A 20,860-nucleotide genomic window follows, 5' to 3' on the forward strand; every position below is an offset into this window, starting at 1 on the left:
AGTTTAGAATAGTTCTTTTAAAATCAAAAAGACATTCTGCGTTACAAACTGTAGGTCTTGAGGTTGATTGACGTGTTTTTATCAGTCTTATTAAATCGACGTAGAGTTGCATTGTGGGAAATGTAGGTTCCGGTGTTATTCGAGCTTGACCTATACTACAGACTAAAAGTCATGGTGTCTGGGTTTGACGGCCGAGAAGTTTCATATGATCATATGATAAAAGACAGAAGACGTGTTTTGATCCCGAGCCACCACCGAGAGATTTATAGACATTTAACAGTAAATTACACTCTGTTCTTCAACATGCTTTAGCAGAAGTCCACTGAGGTTTTCTTTTTTTGTTGCCCACACTTTGCTAGAAATAAAAGGAATGCATGGACAATCATTCACTAACACAAGTATTCTGATTCTTGCCATATTATTTCACATGGTAGTAAGACAAAGTGAGACAAAGCCAAAAGGCAGTCCTAGGCATTTAGCCTATCATCTACCCACTGCAGTCTGTCATGAATTCACTGGATGTTTCTAGTTTAATATATTTGAGTAAACTTGAGAAATAAAGAGGTGGATATCCACATTTATAGGTCATAGGGTATTTATTGAACCATTCAAACACACATAAACAAATTTCTCATTTTATCTGCAAAATGCTTACTAACTTCATTAAATAAATATGATAATCTAGGTCACAAGTAATTCAACCTCCTGCTTTATCTGTTCTAGTAAACCATATTGCCTGAGAGATATTTAGGATTTGGGTTAAATAAAGTCAGTGTCCAAACATCAAAAGATGTGCAGCATTTCTGTAGACCTGGACTGGCTCATGCCATAAAGTCCTTGCAGTAAAAACCAGATTTTGAGATAATCATCACATTTTTCATGCAAATTAGAGGTATGCACCTACACCCGTCCTCCTTTCTGTAAATATTGTTTAACAAGTGAGCAGATGGATCCACAGCTTCAGTCCTCCAGGTAAACATGTGGATCTATCACTTACAGCCTGTCTTTTTACAGTAAGTACATAACAAGGCTTGTATTTAACATTCAGTCGCTGTTGTCATTCAACAGCTATTTTATGCATAACATTTGTCACAAACAGTAATCATGGCTCTTACCATTACTGTGTTCTCCAAGGTGAACCACTCCTCCATTTGTTTTCAAGTTGCATATTTGCCTGACTTATGTGGTAGTTGTAAAATAACTGCAGCAGTCCAGACATCCTTTTTCCTGTGAAACTTCCTCCAGCTCCTCCCTGGGGGATATGCAGGTGTTTGTAGGCCAGTTGAGACATTCAGCAACGCTATTACATCCCACATCAACCTGTCCAGGCAGATGTGATTGGTATACCGTCAAAGGCAAAGTTTATCCAAGTGGCTTCCTCACCAAGTAACCTATACACCTCAGCTAGCTCTTTTTTAATGTGGGGAAGGTGTGTGTCAACTTCAAAATCTTCCTGACACACTGAATCCTTCCTCTTGTCACAGAATCCCAGAAAGTGGGGCCAACCACGCTGCAGCTTAACCTCACTTTGTCTCTTCTAAAACCATGACACACTTTCTAAAATTAAATAAACAGATCAAAGATGTTGGTATAAGACTATCCAACATGTTGATACATTAGTGAGGACTGGAGCTGTAGTGCACCCATTCACTGGTGTCTCCAAGGCATGCTAAAGAGTGCAGCAAGAAGACAAGTCTCTGTCTGAACCGCAGAGGGATAGTATATGAGGTCATGCTGCACTGGTCATTCAAACAAACACATTCTCTAGAAAACTTTTGGCAGTGGGTTTGGGTTCAGAAATTTCACCTGGAAAATATCTTCAGAGAAAAATAGGTGAAGTTCTCAGAAGGAAGGGCACTGTGGGTCTTTGAAGGAAAACAGTCTCTGGCAATGAGAAGAAAACTCTCAGTGGCAGGAAAAAACAGGGAAAGGTGGTTTTATACTCTACTTCCTGCTCACTCACTGCTCATCAATTAACTGTAGTGTAAGTAGCTGGAGATCAGGGAAAAGTGGCTGGTGAGCCGGAGCAGATCATTTAGTTTTATGTGATAATAATATTGATCGGGGGAATACTGTAGGTATAAAGAATGTGGGAGAGTGAACTCAGAATCCACAGGAAGCTATGCAGCCTGCTCTTCTATAAGGTTAATGTTAACAGATTTATAATTTAACTTGAAGGGTGATAAGTTGATGGCTTTGGCAAAGTGTGTAGAAGCAAAAGCTGTGCATGGATCAAGAGTGCAGATAGAGAGGTCTATGTCAAGATACGAGCCACTTGGGCCTGAATCTCTCCATCAGGGTGTGAAAGCAGCTGGACCAGTTTGCTGTGGAGCTGGGAGGATTCATCTAACATGACCCGGAAGAGGCAATCCTGCTTCCGCCTCAGTTCATCAGCTACCTGGGCTGAAGGCCTCCAGGCCTTCAAGTTCCCTGCAAACGTCAGCAGTCGCAGAAGCACTGCCGGAGCCGTTCGAGCATCAAACAGCAGCAAAACAGAAGCTGGAGCCTTGGGCAAAAAGCACACAACAAGATCAAAATGAGGATTTATAATGAAATCTGGAGTCCTGTCACAGCAGTCTGACAACAAAAACCTTGGATTGTGCAGCATTTGCTTGTTTTGATTAACTTTTACCACAGAGCCATGCTAACTTATTTACTGTGTATTATATAGACAGACAAACCTCACTGGTTGTTTAACTTAAATGACAATGATAAGACTGCATTTTGATCCCTTTTTGACTTACCTGAGCTTGAACAATGTCATCCATCATATCTGGATTTGAGGACAAATTCACGAGGACTTTCAAAGCCTGAACCTGAAACAAAAAGAAAAAAAACTTACTCTTACTGGCCTTAACTGGTTTCCAACTACAGCAACAATTTTTCGATCATCTCTGAGAGATATCAATGGTATCACATCATTGTTTAAGGATTGTTAAATAGAACATTTATAGCATCCAAAAATCAGTTTTTCAGAAATGTAAAAGATATCAAGCCAAGGGCAACCTGAAAAGATACCAACCTGCAATGCTTCAGCGCTCACTACAAGTAGAGACAGTAAAAGCGTAACTGATTCCTTCAGCAAGTGTTGATGTTTGTCTGTGACTGAAAGGTTTGTCAGCAGCCTGAGAGCACCGAGCTGAAGGTCAGAATTCACTGGTGACATCTCAATCAGTTCTAGCACTTGTGGCACATAAACCTACAAGACAAGATTTTTAGTGAAACAAGTTTGTCCCCCCAAAATAGACATGAACTTATAAACAAAAAGACTTCATTCTCTGCAACGGATTGCATGCTATTTATTGTACAGAACGGCAACAAACCTTTAGCTGCTCCTGGTTTTGGATGTTCATACACAGATTATTTAAAGCATTCAGAGTCTGCACTCTAACTTCTGTCGCAGGATCAGAAAGGAATCCAGCTATGATATGGATCCCTTCAAATTCCCGTATTAGATTCTGGAGAACGAGAAAGAAAAAAGAGAGTTAGAAAACACAAAAGCTACATTACTAAAATACGCAATTTACAGTATTAGACTCTTGATCGGCAATAAGCATATAGAGAAAGTATACTTTTACTGTTACTGTTTTACCTGATTCACAGTGAAGGCAGCAGCGTTTCCTAACGTAAGCAGGATCCGACATCTGTCAGATGGATTATTGCTGGTCTGCAGACATGACAGCAGCATTTTCAGGTGCTGTGGCTCCAGGTTGCCGGGAGACTGGTGGATGATGCCACCTATGGAGCAAAAGAAGCCTCTTAACCTACGTTTAATGATACCCAATATGTGTTTGCAGCGAAGGAGACTGCAGGACTATAACCGAACTAAAATTACTGTTGAAAGTCTTGAGATACTCACTTTGCTGGAACACTCAGATAAGTTTAGATATATGCTATTTTCTGCGAGTATTGTCCAGTTTTATAAGCTATATGGTTCCTACCTGATGCATCATCCGCAGGTCGGGGACAGACAACATCCAGTCCAGACACTTTAGCTAGCAGGCTGCCCGGCTGTACAGTAACTTCACTGGACGGAGTGCTCCTTACACCAGGACTTTCACTTGTGGCACTTTTCTTGTTTCTCTTGAAGCTTCCTCCGCTGAGAAGTTTGTATATCCCGTAGGAAGCTCCAGCGCCGGCAACTATTCCGAGCAACGCCTTCATGTTGCCGAGCCTGGGAGTGATAGTACCATCGCCCATGCTGCTGCTAATTGTGCCTGTAGCTGAGCTTTGCTAGCTTGCTAACGTCAAGCTACAGATGCTCTGAAGCGTTATGATTTAAATCTTTTATGTTACCAGCTAAATGAACCGGCTCATTAGTTAGCTAGGACTGACGATAACCAACCGAAAACACTACAAAGCCCAGACAAACTAATGTAAACAGCTTCATTGTACTGAAAACTGGAGAAGTTTGCTGACAAGCCACAGTTGTCAACAATGTTTTGTTCCGTTGTTCCGGCCAGCTCAGGGTGGCCAACAAAATCTTTCGCAGAGTGACTAGGGAAGACAAAATCTTAGGCTTAAATTTTGTAATATGCATTTTGACTTTGTTTTGAAAACCTAACTTGGTATAAACAAATTGTTAGCTGAAAAATCCAGTGTATGTATGTTCACACCGTGGACTTTGCTTCGCTGCATTAAAACTCACTAGCTGTCCAACATTTAAGGTTACCGAAGTTTTAATTGCTTCGTTACCTAGCAACGATGAGTTTCAAAATGGAGGAGGACCAGGCGAAATCTGACAAACTATAAACATAGATATTTTAATTAACGGACGTATTGAAGACAAGACATGGCTGTAGCAAACACAGAACCTGTTCTGAAAGAGTGTGAACTGAATCACTGCCTCCCACAAATATACAAGGTACGTTATCGTCAGTAGAAATGGCATGTACAGTAACGTTACAGATAACCAGAGCCCTTAGCTCAGCTCTTCAGTCATTTACACATAATCCCATCGCTTTCTTTAACTACTACTATCGCCACTTGATTTATTTTATTTTATTGTATTGTATTGTATTTGTTTATTTATTTTTATTTATTTATTTTTATTTTTATTTTTATTTTTATTTTTATTTATTTATTTATTTATTTATTTAACTTGAACCCAAAAGTTCATCATCTTTATTTTTTCCTTGACAACAGGCCTTGTTGACAGCTTCATGCCTGTCATGTCCCAATGACCCAATACAGTTTCTGAAAAATACTCTTTTGGCCTTCCAGGGCCATGATAATCTTCAGAATGTAGACTGGTAGGTTGAACCTCCTTTTCCTTTGACTTTTCTTGAGACGGACACATGGTGGCTCTCTTTCTTAACTTTACTTTTACTCCTGGGAGAGAAAGTCATGGTCGGCTACCAAATGTGTAGGAGTGGAGATTAAAACCCATATTTTTCCATATCTACATTCCATCTCTGACCCCAAAAGGTGGTTCAGTGAGAGGAAAAGCATGTAGAAATTACACAACAAACTAAACTAAAAAGATTAGTGTATAATATATAGATATTTTTCAAACCACACTGTGTTTTCAATTGCATCAATTTCTCCTCTGATTACATGGCCTACCATTGCACATTTGCTCACAGATTTTAAGTGGGCCTTTTAGGTACATACACAAGAATAATCAGATACTCTACGTGGATGGATATACAGTTTCTGCACCATTATACTGTTAAGTGACTTTTGAAAAGTGACACCCCTGGGGGTTAGCATCAATATCCCTAACACCTATTATCACTAACAATTATAGGCATAATTCACATAATAGGCATAAAAAAAAATTTTTTTTAAACAGAAACTTAAGTTAACAATAAGCATATGTTAACTTAGGTTTCTGTTTAAAAATATTTTTTTCAGACTTAAGGAGTGGTGGTCTTTACAGGTCATTTAAACTAATCTTGTGAAAAGCCACTAAGCAGACAGGATGCATCTCTTCCTCTACTAGTGCCAATATATATACCCTTTTACTATTATACATGTACTCAATTTAACAGAGTAGCATTATGATTGTGTTAAATCATTCAGGAGTACAAATTAGTCTGGGGCATTATCTGTTTTTGATGTCAGTTTTATTCTTTTGAGGCACAAATTTATTGCTGATGCAGAACAGCGAACTGCAGCAACCACCTCTCTGATGCGTAGGACTATGGACGCAGCCTATATGGATCCAGATGACAATATGGTACAGTATGTTTGAGTAGCATACACAGCTTTTACAGTCAAGTTGAATAACAGATTTTCTGGATAAATTAGACACAGATGTAACAGTTTTAATGCTTTTTATTATAATTGCTATTCTGTATTCCTTTCTAGCTTTCCTTTTGTCTTTTTGAGAAGGCCTACTGCTGTTACAGGAAAAATTTAACAAGCGCTTGCTTCAGGTAGGCTCACAGTACTGACTTCTAGACCAACACATGAGTGACTGATGAATCATTTGTCAAAGGGGGAAGGAATGGAATTTCTGAGAAATATCAAATTGTGATGCCTGTCAAAACAACATCAATAGTGACGTTGAGTATACATGGAATACGTGACACAAAATACAGATCATCAACTTAAAACATTGAACTTGTTGAGTAGATTATCCAATTTGACACAATCAAGAGGTGAAAAAATATTTACAGTATTTCATGCCTTTACTGTTTATGGTGGATATGTGTAGAACACTAGAAACTTGATTTATTTCCCCAGTTGAAGATGGAAACAGGCCCTATTGAGCAAAAGAAAGAAATGTTCAGCTCCAGTTTTCAGGTGTCTGAGAAATAAACATTCAAAATATGAACACTTACCCATCATTACAAGAGGACTGATGTCAGTCAGAAATTGACCTATAATTAAGAAAATAATAAAGAAATCCAGTTTAGTATTGAGAGCCAGAATTGTCATATTGAACACATTTTGCAGCAGTTCACTTTCTAGTTATGCTTGAGAGTCTGGGCAGCTACAGTATGACTTTTATGACCCTCCAGATTTTTTCATTTGAATGTTTGGCTCTAACACAATTCTATCTTTAAAAAAATAGTCTGTATTTACTGCTGTCTTTAAATCTATTAAGATTTTAATCTTCTCTGTCTAATGGCATAACTGAAGGATAAATTCAGAATGGGTAGCTCTGAGATGTGAGAATTTTTTCAGCTTAAGGTTCCAACTGTAACCACAGCAGTTATGACTACATGTAATATGTTTAAAAGTTTTTTTGATACCATTTTATCTCTCTGTGTTGATGCCTCCCTACTGTTCTTCACATCCTTGGGGACAGTTGGGGCTGGTTCCCATTGGTCTTTAACAGTCTTGCCTTCAACAGGCTGATATGGTGTATAACGGGTCTTTGATAGAGATACTTTACTCCTTACGTAGCCGTTTCTGGATTTCATAACATATGCATTTACAAAAGGCAATGACGTTTTGGGGCCCGTTTGAGGAGGATGCCTTTTTGTGTTGCCACCATTCTTCCAAAAGACTCCACTGAGAGTAGAACCAGACACATTGGATGCAGACAGCAGTTTAGGGGGCCAGTAGACCATGTTGAAGGGCTCTTTATTCACATTAGCTGAATGATTCTGTACTTTGGTCGGTTGTGTGAAGGTCTGAAGAAGGCCAGCTCTCATTGCACTCACAAAGACATCATTTAGAGAAATGCCTTGCCTTTGTTGGGTTGAAAACAAGCCCAGGCCATTTCTGGCACCATGTCTATCACCAGGAAGAAACCTATCAGAGATTATATTCTTGATTTTAAAGTTCTGGGACATGACTTCATTGCCAAACAATCTTGAAAAGGCTTTCTTTGGTTCTGATGTTGGAGCCAAATTGATTGGAGAGTTAAAACTTGCATAAACATCACTGACCTGAGATGAAATTCCGCTCTGGGTTGAATATAAGCCACTAGAAATGGGAATGCGGGCATTCATTTGTTTTGGGTCCTGAATTGCAGATTCTAGATTCTGCTTGGACAGGTCAGTTTTCTCCTCATCTTTTGCCTGGGCAGTGAGGATGGATGAACCAGAAACACTGACTCTCTGGTTTCCGAGATAGCCATCATGTCTGCTTGAGTCTTGAAGAGAGCTGGAAGGTTTCACAATAAACACTGGGTGGGATCTGACCAGATGCTTTTTGCTAAATACTCCCTGGGGGTCATGTGGGCTGCTTGTTTCAACTCTCACATGACTGTCACTACCCTCAGATGAAAGGTCAGAGTTGGAAGAAACAGAACCAGTAGACACAGGCAGGTGGATGGTAGGAGTGTAGTTTATATCCTTTGATTCCTTGCCAACAGTGGGTTGATATGCCTGAACCAGTTGGGCTCTTTCCCTGTGTTTAGGAAGATTATCTGGAATATAGAGTTGACCTCTTGGTGCACTGACATATAAACTTTTACCATAGGAATTCAAAGATGGGGGCTTTTCTGGAGACAGGGCATCGGCATGTGTCACTCCACCTGGCCTCTCTCTTTGGAAATCTTTACCAAGTTCAAAACCACCAAATGTTTTTTTATACCCCATTAAAGAGTCTCCACTGTGAGACGAATATTTTGGTTGTTGGATATTCTTCTCAGAGGTTAGGGGTTTTATGCTGGATTTCTTAGTTTTATAGTTGCTGAGATCTTTTGGGCTGTTTGGGATGTTGACAGGGGATGCAGTCACATGGCTACTGAGGAATGAGCCAGAGGGTATTTGTTCAGGGAGCTTGTAGCTTGTTGACTGAACATCTTCAGTTTTCACATCAAGAGCCCTTGTGGAAATGTCAGGGTTTTCCCCAGAAATGTCACCACTGGCCAAACCTCCATAATTAATTGAGACACGTTTTGTGGCTAAATTATGGCGTGGGTTGAGAACAGAGCTGGGGCCAGAGTCTTGGTTGTCATAAACAGTGGGAGAAATGAGAGTTTCAGTAGAGTCGACAGGATCAGGGAAAAGGAGGCTTTCACTTGGCTTTTGGTAGTTGGTGTCTGGTTCACTCTGTTCAAACTCTGTATTCATAGGTTCACTCCAGACTTCATTTTTACTGTTGTCACCATGAGTGGATCCCTCTTTTACAGAATCAGAACTAGTAGAAGACTCTCTGTTAATATTTTCAGCACCAGAAGTCAACTCATTTTCCATTGTTTCCCGAGCAGTTTGGAAATGTCCACTCAAGTCACTTCCTGGTATTAAGAAGGAGTTCTTCATTATTTCTATGAAACGTCTGAAATCCGTGATTGTTGGGAAACTGATGCCCTCCACAGCTTTCTCAGATGTGTGCTCCTTCACTAAGCGGCCAAAGGGATGTTGATAACCAGAACCCACATGCTCATATTTCTGTACAGAAGGAGCAGAGGAGACCACTGAAAACTCATCTTGCTCCTGTTTTGGCTCCGATTTGTATTCCACCATCTCTTCACCAAGACCAGTAACTGAGCTAACATCCTCTCTGTTTTCATGATGAACTGATTCTCTCTGAGGGGAACCAAAGCTCTGGTACATTGTGGCCTGTGTTTCATCCTCATGGTTTGTGTTCAAAGATTCTCCAGAGTGAAACTGGTTTGAGGTTTGTAGGTTCTCATTTGCAGAGTAGCCATGTGCAATATTGTAACCTACAAACAAACATTACATTAGATTCATATAGCAGAACACAGCAGTGAATAATTAAAAAATAAATCTTACCTTTGTGAAGAGGAAAGGAAATGCAGCCCCACAACAACAGAGTGCAAAGCCAAGAAATCCTGAAAAACAATTAAGTTATAAACAACAACAACAACAAAAATGCACAGGCCAAATTTAGCCAAAGATACACACTTGTATCTTATTTACCCATATGGAAGATCCATGGCAGTGAGTTCAAATACTGAATCCACCTGCAGCAACAACAACAGCAGACTGTTGATTGAAACTACCAGACCAGACAACAATTAATCATGCCCTGTTAACAGCACAGGATGACAGGAAAACTGCGAGCAGGGATGGTAAAATGTTTGAGATTCTACATACACTGATTGCAGTGAGGTGATTGTAGACAGCTGGTGCTGTGTCCAAGTCAAGCTAATTAGACAAGCACAGGTGGAACATTCGTTCAAAGGACTGCATGGCGATGGCCTAAATGTCACTGAAATCAATCCAGAAATGAAAAAATCATAGCTTAAAAACATCTGTTGTCTTCCTCTTTGTGTCTTCTTATAAATCTGTGCATCTTGAATATATAAATTGCACACTGCTAAAAAGAGGACATTAAGTTTGATAAGGTTTTTGGAACAGTATGTAGAGGTTACTTCCAGGTTAAAAGCACTTTAAGTCAACTTGTCATGTCATCATCTGCCACTTAACTGGGTCCAGGCCCAAGTCACGGGGGCAACTCCCACCCAATTTACAATGCACCGAAGTCCCATGGCACCTCCACGGGTGGTGAGCCCATGGGAGGTGGTGCTACCCAGAGTGGGATTCAAACCCATGACCCTGAGAGGTTGAGTCTCATGCTCTACCAACTGAGCTAACTGGGCAGCTTGAGTTAACTTCTCCTACTTGAAAAATGTTGAGGTCTCAAATTTGATCATGATCAGAGAGTGACTCAGTTGGAGCTCTAGGCAGAAATTTGACCCATGCGAATTAAAGTTTTGAACATTTTCTCTGGATCATTGTTAACAAGTAGATAAGTTCATGAGGATATTCAGTTTCACAGATTCCCTTTCACCTCTCCATTGTCAGTGCACTCACCTCCATCACTGGCCTTTTGTCAATCACACTGTCCTGTCTGAAACTCCAAACCTGCTTCACCTGCATCATCATTAGAATAAACTTATTTAAGATGACACAATGATTTAATTAATCCATGAGTGTTATTTCAGTGTTGCTGACTCCTGTCCTGTTGAGTATATTCAGGTTCCTGACAACCTGCCTTTCGTACCTGTTCACTGAATTAATGATGAGCTGTGTACACAGGAAGTGGAAGAGGTTCACTGTGCAGAGCAAGAGAGATACCATAGAGCTGGCTCTGAAGATGGACGTGACAAAGAAGCACTTTGAGAGGACATGCCAGCACGCTGCACTCACCAAATGGTTGAATTGGGTAAAATTACACAAGAAGACACAGGCTGGTAGGTGACCACACAAGTGTTTCCGAGGAAAAAGTAATCATGAGGAGGGTTGGCTTAACTAACGTGAACCGAATGTTTTTGCAAGTTGTGACTTTATCATGCATATAGCCAGAGAAAACAGGCATTGTGGTAAAGAAATGTGTCCAAACTGAAAATCTTTCCTGACAATAATTTCTCGCCCGCTGTATACACCCACTCTTGTGACTCATTTTGTCCCCTGTACTTTCAGCATTAAACTCTGAGACTGGACTAAGTTAAAAAGCTAAATTTGTCTTGAGATTCAGCTAAATCCAACTCTGTCACAATTACAAATACTTGTTTGGAATATTTTTCATATTTCTTTTCAACTTAGCTGCCATTGAGAAACTCGAGAGACTTGTGGCCGCTCGTCGCCTTAAGCGCATTGTAGTTGCATGGCGTAATGTTGCAAAGGACTCAAAGAGGACAAAAGAGTACTTCAAGGTATACTTTTATGTGGAATTTTAGTTAAAAAAAAAAACAAAAAAGATATGTAAATAAATACAGTATAAATATACAGAACTCTGCCAATATTCTGTGTTGTTTGATTGTGTGTTTGTGTGCTTGTATCTTGCAGAACTTGGAAATGGGTTTTATAGAAATCACTAACAAAAACCACCAGATTGGAGAAGGATGTGACAGACTGTCTTTGCTCCCTAGGAGCCTCTCATTGAAGGTAGTTCTTCTAAAATCTCCCAGCATTCACGAAGTTTACTCACAGAGTGAGGACGGCCCTAGTTTAATAGCTGTAGCAGGGTAATTTCTCAGTTCTCTGAGCAGTCAGTGATGAGATCATACGTATGTGTTACATAATACTGTGGACTTCACTGTAAACATACTTCCAGTCTCTGTGAGGCCAGCTGATTAAAGTCAGTCGCAGCTGGTTATGCCATAATGTACCTATTACCTGTTACCACAGAGAGGGCTGTGTTTATGGGGCAACTCACTCACAAGATCTGTTGAGGTGTTATGGTTTTATGCATATTAAGAATAATATTTGTGTAGACCTTATGTAATTGTTGAAGTACTTTCATACCAGTGGCTCTCTAGATTATAAATATGTTGAAAACTTAAGTGAACAAGTTATCTTGCCTGCTCTTCTTAAACTAATCAGTTGTGGCCTCTGTTTGCTTTGGATTCACATTTGCTGGCAATGTGAGTGCAGTTTTTGGTTTTGTTTGCTCTGGTGTTTCTGTCCAACACCTCTCTCAATAAATAGCGCTCTAACATGACTATGTTTGGAGAGAGAAAGAGCTTGCTCTCTTGTACCATTCTGAAGTGGCAGTGCCAGTGGTGGCAGTGAACCTTGTCTGGGCACCTAACTGTCCCCTTCACATGCAGATATTTGCAAGGTGAGGGGTGGTTAGGTGAAATTAAAACCTGGAGGACTAAATATCAGACAAAAGATCAGTATGGAAGTTGCGTCATTGTATAATCATAATCTCTTTCTCATAACATTTGCCACAGACAAGGATATGCTTAAAGTTTTAGTAGAATAAATAGAGAGGCAATTCATATGTCTACCCTCTGTCATCTGACCCTTTTCAGAATTATCAGATATGTTGTGTTACTGTTTCTGCTTCAGGTCTTTCAATATCTAGAATTACGAGACTGGCTGAATTGTGCTGAGGTGTGTTGCACATGGAAAGCCATCATCCAATCAGGCACATTGTGGAGTCAGGTCTGTACAGAGATTGATTCTTGTTTTCAGTGCATAGAAATGTTTGAAGTCATAACTGGAACAGGACTATAAATGTTTCTTAATGTTTGTCCCTTTTAGATCAACTTCTCTGTAGAGAAAGACTGGATAACAGACAGCACAACGAAGCAGATCCTGCAGAACTACCGCCCATTTGTGATCCATCTTAACCTGCGAGGCTGCACGTCACTTACATGGCCCAGCCTGAAATGTATCAGTGAGTTTTCCAGATCCTGTTGCCACATATGATTTTTTTTGTTTTTCTGTGCGCTGTGCAATACCCCTGTTGACTCATACAGATCATGCTCTAACAGTAATGATTACAGTACATCAGTAAGCTGATAAATCTTATATTTTGATTACACAACTCACCACAAATCATAACAGCAACACTGAAAATGTAGTTTCTCCATCTGATACAGACTGTTTTATAATATTGATAGCAAATGAAAGAAAGGAAAACAGAGAACCTCAGATTTCAGGTCAGATGTTCACTTTAGTCAGGACAGTCGGATGATCTGGTATTTCTGGGGAACTCTCAGGTGGCTTGGCTCCAGCTCCTCCTCCAGCTCTCCCTGCACCTCCATCGGTGTGTTCCAAAGCTCAGGGTTCGTTTCGTCTTGGTCTGTTCTGCTGTGCTGTCTATCCTTCGGACACGCTCTATTGTAGGAACTCACATAGTCCTCCACACGCTCCCCAGTATGTTCAGGAGGGGAGCGGCAGAGCAGGCCAGAGTGCCTCACCCCTGGGTGCAGATGCAGCCAGTACACCATGTAGTGGATGCTGGAAAAAAAATGCCATCAGTTTTTAATAATGATTTGCATTTTTGTCAAACAAAATTTGATTGTACACATTTGAGCAGAAGAACCCACCTATAGTCACACACCCAGGGGTTTCCTCCCAGTTTTAGCTGGGACAGAAAGTAAAGGTCTTCGAGAACCCCATACTGGATAAAATGCAGGCTGTTGTCAGATAAGTCCAGCTCACGGAGGTGCAGGAGCCCAGACAGAGACCCTGTGAGAATGAAAAGAAAGAGGTGCATTGGCATTTGTTTCTTACTTCTCTCAGTATCATTTTATGTTATGTGTTGTTATTAAATTATAAAAAAGAAAAGTAAAGCTCAGGGGTGCAATCAGCAGCAATTGCGTAACATGTTACACCTTTTGAGTTCCCATATGTTTTCCAGCCAAAGCCAAAAAAAAACACTACTTTATTTGTCTAGGTTTTCATCCTGGATATTACAGGAAATATTAGGCACGTACTGCAAATCATGATTAATAGGTATGCAGCAATAATGAAACATAGAAGGTTTTACCCGTGTCGATACGCTCCATGTTGTTACTACTGAGGTTAAGGGTTCTGAGGCTCCTCGCTCTTTGAAAATCTTTGCCTCTGAGATGACGGATTGAATTATGGGACAGATCGATATGAACAACATCATCTGGAATGCCTGTGGGCACCTCAGTTAGACCTGAACACAGGGAGGAAAGGGTTACTTAAGGGGTAACTCAGAAGCATTTGATTATTTTATGTCTACCAAAAAAATAACTTTACTTCATTCACATGCTCAGTATGTTTTCTTAATTAATTAGAGTAATGGATTCTTCATCTATTCCATCCAAATCTGTCAAACCAATGACAAAGAAATCATCTTGTTTCCTCTCTTAGTTCTGCAAGTTTAGTAACTGAAAAACTGGCGCAGAGATAGATTTATGCTCTGCCTCTATCCATGACCTGAATTTGATACTAATGTCCAGGCTGCCTGCCAATAAGAGGCAAATAGTAGCAACACATTATTTGATTCAGTCTATTCTCAAGCAAAATTAAAATGTTTTTACATGTTTTATTTAGCTAATTCTTACCACGTTGTTCATAAGTTGACAAATGACTGTAACATGGAAGTAGTCAGAGGTTAAGCAAGCAACATAACACTGAATAAAAGACACCTGCCAAACCAGATATGTCTCTTTGCCAGTTCTATGTCTGGCCCTGAAAATCCCTTGAGAAATGGAAGTTTAGTCATTCCAGTCATGCAACAGTGATATTTTATCATGAGTGAATAAGCTCTGTGACATGGCGCTACAGAGGTATTTTTCTTAACTCCTCTGTTGCATGAGAAACACGTGTTCTGGATTTCTCAAAACATAGTGAGGCTCAATGTAGGGTACAATTAATCAACAATGATTTACAAAAATATTAGCTGATTGCAGACTTGCCTCGTTTACTGCAGTCCATTTGCATTTGGGGGAAAAGGTAGAAATGGCAAGATGTGGTGGCATCTGGTTTGCCGCGAAATGGACTGGGCTTCATGGGGTCGGCGGTATCTTTTTGGTCGCCCTGCGGGTCGCCTGTTGGGTCTGACTCCTTACAGAGTAACTCAGCGTCAACCTCCTTCAACTTCATGCTTTGTAGCCTGATCGGCGCTGCACACCTAGCAGAGGAAGTACAGTTAAGGCATGGAGAAATCAAATGGTGTACTTGGAGGCCGTTTGTCATTCTGAGTAATGACTTGTACACCTGTGGGATCAGAGTAATCCATCACACTGTGTCAAAGTCTTATGGTGAAATCATTCACCTGGCATGATTTCCCAAATTACGGTTACTTGGGACCTGGAGGGTGCGTATGAGACTATCCATCGGGCAGAGACAGTTCCAGGGATTGTCATATAAACGCAGGTAGCGAAGGTTTGGCATGGGGATGAGGGCCTCCTCGCTAAGTGTTCCCAGGCGGTTGTGCTGCAGCAGCAGGGTTGTAAGGTGTGTCAGGCCCTGGAAGGCTCCTTCCTCCACTAAAGCGATCTGGTTCTGCTGCAGGTCTAGACTGGCTAAACTCTCATATCCAAAAAAGGCCCCATCACGAAGGACTTTGATCCGATTGCGGGCTAGAAGGAAGTGCTTAGGTTGTTTGGACCAAGTTTGTGAAGTGGGAATGGAGGTGAGACGTCGGTCCTGACAGTCCAAAAAGACGTCTCTAGATTCTGTTGACTCCAAGCAGGTGTCAGGTGACACGAGCCTGGAGGGGCCAGATCTGCTGTGACGCCCAGCACCTCTCACCCTGACAGTTTTCAAACACAAAAAAAGACAAATTCATGGCTTTTCAATGTCTACACATTACCATAAAACTCTGTGAAAAATGGATTGAACAAGTCAGACTCAAGAGTAAATCCATACCTGTCCCGCGTGAGTTTGTGTCGTGCTCCCTTGAGGCCTCTGCCCTTCCCTGGCCTTTTCATCTCGATGGACGAGAGCAGGAGGAGGAGGAGGGAGGCTAAGAGGAGACAGGAGGTCACATGCATCCTGAGCCCTGCAGGGATTACCTTCTCAGCAAGAAGATCTGGAGCCAAAGCAGGGGTTTGGGGCGAAAATCTTATGAAAACAGGCTTGAAAACAGAAGCAATGGGTCAAGAGTGTAATGGCTGATGAGACACAGCTGCAGCAAACCCTGCGGAAGAAGTGAGAGGTTGCACATTATGTAAGCGATAACAGCCGTCCAGGAATGTATATACAGCTTTGAAACAAGGCAGAATACTGCATCACTTCATGTTGTTCCTCATATAAAGTTGTATATTGCTTTATTATATTACAACTCAGATATCATATTTGTTGCAAATTATCTCTAGTTTGTACCAGCTAGTAGTTTGACCAGCTATCTGCTCTTTCTGTGCATTTTGTCTTATAATAGGTGAATGCAGAAATCTGCAGGAGCTCAATGTATCAGAGTGTTTTAATGTCACAGTAAGTAAAACATTGTTGAGACTATTGATATTCTATAAGAAAACCTGTAAGATAATGCATCTTCTTCACCCACTCACTCTTGTAACAGTTGTCTTGCTGAGAAAACGTGAAGTGACATTTGAACCTGTGCTCTTTCACAGGACATGATGGTTCAGAGAATTGTCGAGGGCTGTCCCTGCCTGCTCTACTTGAACCTTTCCTGCACACTTGTAACAAACAAAACTCTGAGAGAACTGTCCAGGTAATCCTCCAGCTGTGGTAAAACCATCAGACATTAGACTTTATGACCAGATTAGATTTGTGCTCTAAACTGGAGTCCTACTCACTTTCTTTTTCTGGCCTTCTGCCCCTTAGTTCCCAGAATTATCCCCATTTCTGTTTGCCCAAGATGCAGCCCCCTGCTGTATTGTACTTCATGTCTGAAAGCAGCCTGGTCAGTGCCAATGTAATGATTTAGAAGAACAGATGTGGCACTCATAACGGCTGGACTGCATGATTGCATCATTGATAGTTTTGCAGTATCTCTCTCATGGGTGGTGGTATTGTGCAACATGTTTTGGAAATATTTCACATTTTACCATTCAAGAATTTGTAGGTATCATTTTTCATTTTGTTTAATGATGTTCATTTTTGTTTAGCAACCAGCTGTAATCGACACACAGCTTAAACACAAACAATTTGAGTGATGTATTAAATGTGTGTAAAATCGATTTTGGACAGGAACTGTCTCAACCTTCAGTATCTGAGTCTGGCCTACTGCTACAGATTCACGGATAAAGGCTTTCTGTACCTGAGCACAGGGAAGGGCTGCCACAATCTCATCCACCTCAACCTGTCCGGCTGCACTCAGGTCGGTTGGTGTGCTCCTCTCAGTCTGGTATATGGTCACAGCTTCAACTGTAGACAGGACACAGCTATTTTCCTTTTGAAAGTTCAGTGTTGAGTCCACCTTGGATAAATCCAGTCACTGCTCTCTGTTTGCATGTGTCTCCTCTTGTTACTGGCTGTACACTGGCGACTGTTTGCACTCATTCAGAGCTAAAAGCAAATCGCCGAATATCTGAAGGAGAAGTAGAGTAAAAGGCAGCTGTGGCCAAGTGGAGGGTTGGGTTTATACAATCAGCTCTGGCCCACCCACTCAAGATGTGCACACTCCATAACATAACACACATGCACCGCAACTTAAAACTCACTTCTCCTCTGGAAATGTGCATCAGTTTGGTTCCAGATGTATGGTTTCACTTTATGGGGCCCTGAGAATGTGAGGAGTGACGAAAACTGCATCCAGGAGAGTGATTCAGATTCCTTCATAGACATATATTTTCCTGTCTCTCCTCCCAGATGACAGTAAATGGGTTCAAATACATTTCAGCTGGATGCCCTTCACTCAAAGAGGTTGTGATCAATGACATGCCCACGCTGTCAGACAGCTGTGTGTTGGTAAGTTTGTCTGTTTCTAACATCATAGGTTTCATACAGGCTTAAAATTACAGCTCTTTAAGGTTAAACCAAGAAAATAAAGAATAAATTAGACGAGAAGAAGAGGAATTTGCTTCCTCAGCTCAAGCATAATTGTTTGTCCACACACCCTTAACCCCTCATAGCACAGAAAAGTTTTGAATCTTACTCTGCTTTAACAGGCACTACTTTCCACATGTCGCTGTCTCTCTGCCATTTCTCTGTTGGATGCTTGTCATCTTTCCGACATCGCTTTCAAAGCCATTGCTGAAGTAGCCACACTGAAGACGTTCAGCACAGAGGGTGAGATCATTTTGCAGCCTTCAGGCTTCATTTCCATTTACACATGAAAAAATATAAATCTGATCCAGTTTGATCTGTCTGTTCTACACCTCATGTGCGATTTAGGCAACAACCAACTCTCGGACGTCAGCTGGAAGGCCCTGTGCAGCAGCTCACAAGGCCTCCGCAGACTCCACGCTGCCGAGTGTCCCAGAATGACCGACACCAGCCTCAGATCTGTGGCCACCCTCAAGGACCTGCGATACCTGGACATCTCACTTTGCAACAAGTGTGTGTTTGTACCTGCTGAAGCGTGTTACACTGTCAAGCTTGATGCTGTGCTTTGTCATTACAGTGCATGATGTAATGTGTGTTTCAGGGTGAGCGATGTTGGGATCAAGTACTTGACTGAAGGCTCCTCAGTCGCCAAATTGCGACAGCTAAATGTCAGTCACTGCACTCACATCACTGACATCTCTGTCATGAGAATTGCACAGAGGTACACAGTATAACTGCACACACACATATACACACTCTTGCAATCATACCTGGCTGTGGTCTGTGGATTAGTGTCATACAGCAGCTCTAATGTCTCATGTGCATGTGTGCACAATTGATCAGGTTGTATAAACTCTACCATCTCAACTTGAGCTACTGTGAGAGACTGACTGACACGAGTCTGGAGTGGCTGAGTGGCAGCTCTGTCTGCTCTCTTGACATCAGCGGTTGCAACATCCAGGATCAGGTATCGTTTGTTCTTACAGTCACACATTCCTGGAGAAAAGATAATTAAGCCTTGCGGTGAACAGTCTGTAACCTGATACTTGTATTTTTAGGGTCTGGCTGCTGTCGAAGGAATTCGCCTGAAGAAGTTATGTCTTGCAGAGTGTGTCTACGTCACAGACATTGGCATAGAGGTACAAATCTCGCTACAATTTCAACACATGGCCAGATGTGGCATTTTTATAGAACAGTTTACAGTTTTAATGAGTCCAAGTTTACTTCCTTTTCCAGTGCTTGAACAGTTTCCTGGTAAAGCAATTCCAAAACAAGAGTCACTCTTTTTCTTCACTGACTGTTACTGTCCACAAACAGATGTGAACAGAGCATCAAATTTAGTCATCTTGTAAGATGTGGTTTCCCAATAGCTTCATGGCATCGGTTCACATTTAATCCAAATTCTCTCTGTCATCTCCTTTGTTCCCCACGAGGACAGAAGCTGTGCAAAAATGTGAGAGATCTGGAACATGTTGACGTGTCTCACTGTGTCGCTCTGTCTGACCCAGCCATCCGAGCCATTTCATTTTACTGCAGAGGTCTGGTCACACTGCGGATGTCAGGTTGTCACAAGGTAAACACACAAACACACACACACAAAGACACTTTTCTAAAGCCTTTCAATGTTTCCTGGTTGTTCCCAAGTCGACTGTGTTTCCCCTTGTCATTTCATACCACGTTTTCTGGTTTTCTGCTGCCCTGCCTCAGATGACAGATATGGCTGTGCAGTATCTGACGACTGGCTCTCAGTACCTGCGAGAGCTCGATGTGAGTGGCTGTGTTCTTCTCACAGATCGCACGCTCCGACACTTGGAGAGGATTTGTCCACCGCTCAGCTCCATCACGATGGCCTGCTGCAGCAGCATCTCCAAGTAAGACACAAACTTAGAAGGATACTGCAAACTTAAAACGCTGCCTGAGAACTTTTAATGAGCACTGAGTGTGTTCCCTCAGGGTGGCCGCCTTAAAGCTGCGGTCGCGTGTGCAGCACTGGGAGCACAGCAACGACTACCCTCCATACTGGTGTGGATATGACATGGGCCAAACAGCGCATTCAATAACGAGACCAATCAAGACTGATGACACCTGGGAGGTGGTGGAACAGCACTCAGTGATGGCAAGAGCAGCAAGTACAGAGAGAATATAAACAGATCTCCACATGTAATGATTTTGTAAAAATAGAGCCTTAAGTAATATGTGCAGCATTACTGACAATCATGCGATCACAGCAGCTATCATTGTGGTATATACTTTGTATCAAAATGTATTAAGTGCATTTTCAACAAACCAAAATTTGAGAATAATCAGATGAAGTTTCACCTTTATCTGTGTGTGTCCTACCTTTCAGGACAGAAGCTCAGACATACAGTAGCATATATTTCATCAGCTCCTGACAGTGGAATGTCCTGTGCTGTCCTGTTTTGCTTTTAATACTACAGATCACTTTTTTTGCTTCCACATAAATAGTTACACATTGTCTTTGACCCTGAAAGCCTTTAATGCCTTTAAGAATGCTTTTATAAAAGTAAATTCAAACGTGTGCTACTTTTGCTTCAAACATTCTTCAAATATTCTATACAGTCAGCCATCAAAGGTTTGCAACCTCTCAGCTGTAAGTTTGTTTTAAACTGTGAAACAACTAAGTGAATGTAGTTCCAATTTTGGAGTCAAAATTGGGCTCTTATATATTGTATTACTTAGACCAGGGGTGTCCAAACTGTTCCACAAAGGGCCGCTGTGGCTGCAGGTTTTTGTCCCAACCAATGAAGAGCACACAGTTTGACCAATCAACTGTCTGAAGACTGAGATCAGTTGATTAAATGAGTCAA

The 20,860-nt window shown here is 41.3% G+C and overlaps 3 protein-coding genes across 4 annotated transcripts; 1 reads left to right on the top strand and 2 right to left on the bottom strand.

Annotated features, from left to right (window-relative positions):
* Positions 1-583: 583 nt before the first annotated feature.
* Positions 584-4,452, bottom strand: armc10 (armadillo repeat containing 10). The gene is made up of 6 exons (XM_041037416.1): positions 3,942-4,452; positions 3,593-3,738; positions 3,324-3,458; positions 3,023-3,199; positions 2,745-2,816; positions 584-2,506 (listed from the first exon to the last, which is right to left on the bottom strand). The coding sequence occupies exons 1-6, from the start codon at positions 4,198-4,200 to the stop codon at positions 2,255-2,257; spliced, it is 1,041 nt and encodes a 346-aa protein (XP_040893350.1). The 5' UTR covers positions 4,201-4,452; the 3' UTR covers positions 584-2,254.
* A 340-nt stretch (positions 4,453-4,792) lies between these two features.
* Positions 4,793-20,751, top strand: fbxl13 (F-box and leucine-rich repeat protein 13). The gene is made up of 21 exons (XM_041037376.1): positions 4,793-4,864; positions 5,146-5,252; positions 6,082-6,181; positions 6,313-6,380; positions 10,908-11,062; positions 11,415-11,524; positions 11,658-11,756; positions 12,666-12,761; positions 12,861-12,996; positions 16,462-16,514; positions 16,655-16,755; positions 17,235-17,364; positions 17,856-17,954; positions 18,155-18,275; positions 18,381-18,543; positions 18,634-18,753; positions 18,876-18,999; positions 19,091-19,171; positions 19,471-19,605; positions 19,740-19,903; positions 19,986-20,751. Exons 1-21 carry the CDS (start codon positions 4,793-4,795, stop codon positions 20,176-20,178), a joined length of 2,427 nt encoding a protein of 808 aa, XP_040893310.1. The 3' UTR covers positions 20,179-20,751.
* On the bottom strand, positions 13,008-17,566 carry LOC121181473 (leucine-rich repeat-containing protein 17-like). Of its 2 annotated transcripts, none has more exons than XM_041037378.1 (7): positions 17,305-17,566; positions 15,951-16,113; positions 15,355-15,834; positions 14,996-15,210; positions 14,095-14,250; positions 13,652-13,793; positions 13,008-13,562 (listed from the first exon to the last, which is right to left on the bottom strand). In XM_041037378.1, the coding sequence occupies exons 2-7, from the start codon at positions 16,073-16,075 to the stop codon at positions 13,280-13,282; spliced, it is 1,401 nt and encodes a 466-aa protein (XP_040893312.1). In that variant the 5' UTR covers positions 16,076-16,113; positions 17,305-17,566; the 3' UTR covers positions 13,008-13,279. The 2 variants fall into 2 exon arrangements, with proteins under 2 accessions (XP_040893312.1, XP_040893311.1); XM_041037377.1 differs by having other exon boundaries at positions 15,951-16,221.
* Positions 20,752-20,860: the final 109 nt, after the last annotated feature.

The sequence above is a fragment of the Toxotes jaculatrix genome, chromosome 5 (assembly GCF_017976425.1).
Source record: "Toxotes jaculatrix isolate fToxJac2 chromosome 5, fToxJac2.pri, whole genome shotgun sequence".
NCBI classification, from domain to species: Eukaryota; Metazoa; Chordata; class Actinopteri; family Toxotidae; genus Toxotes; species Toxotes jaculatrix.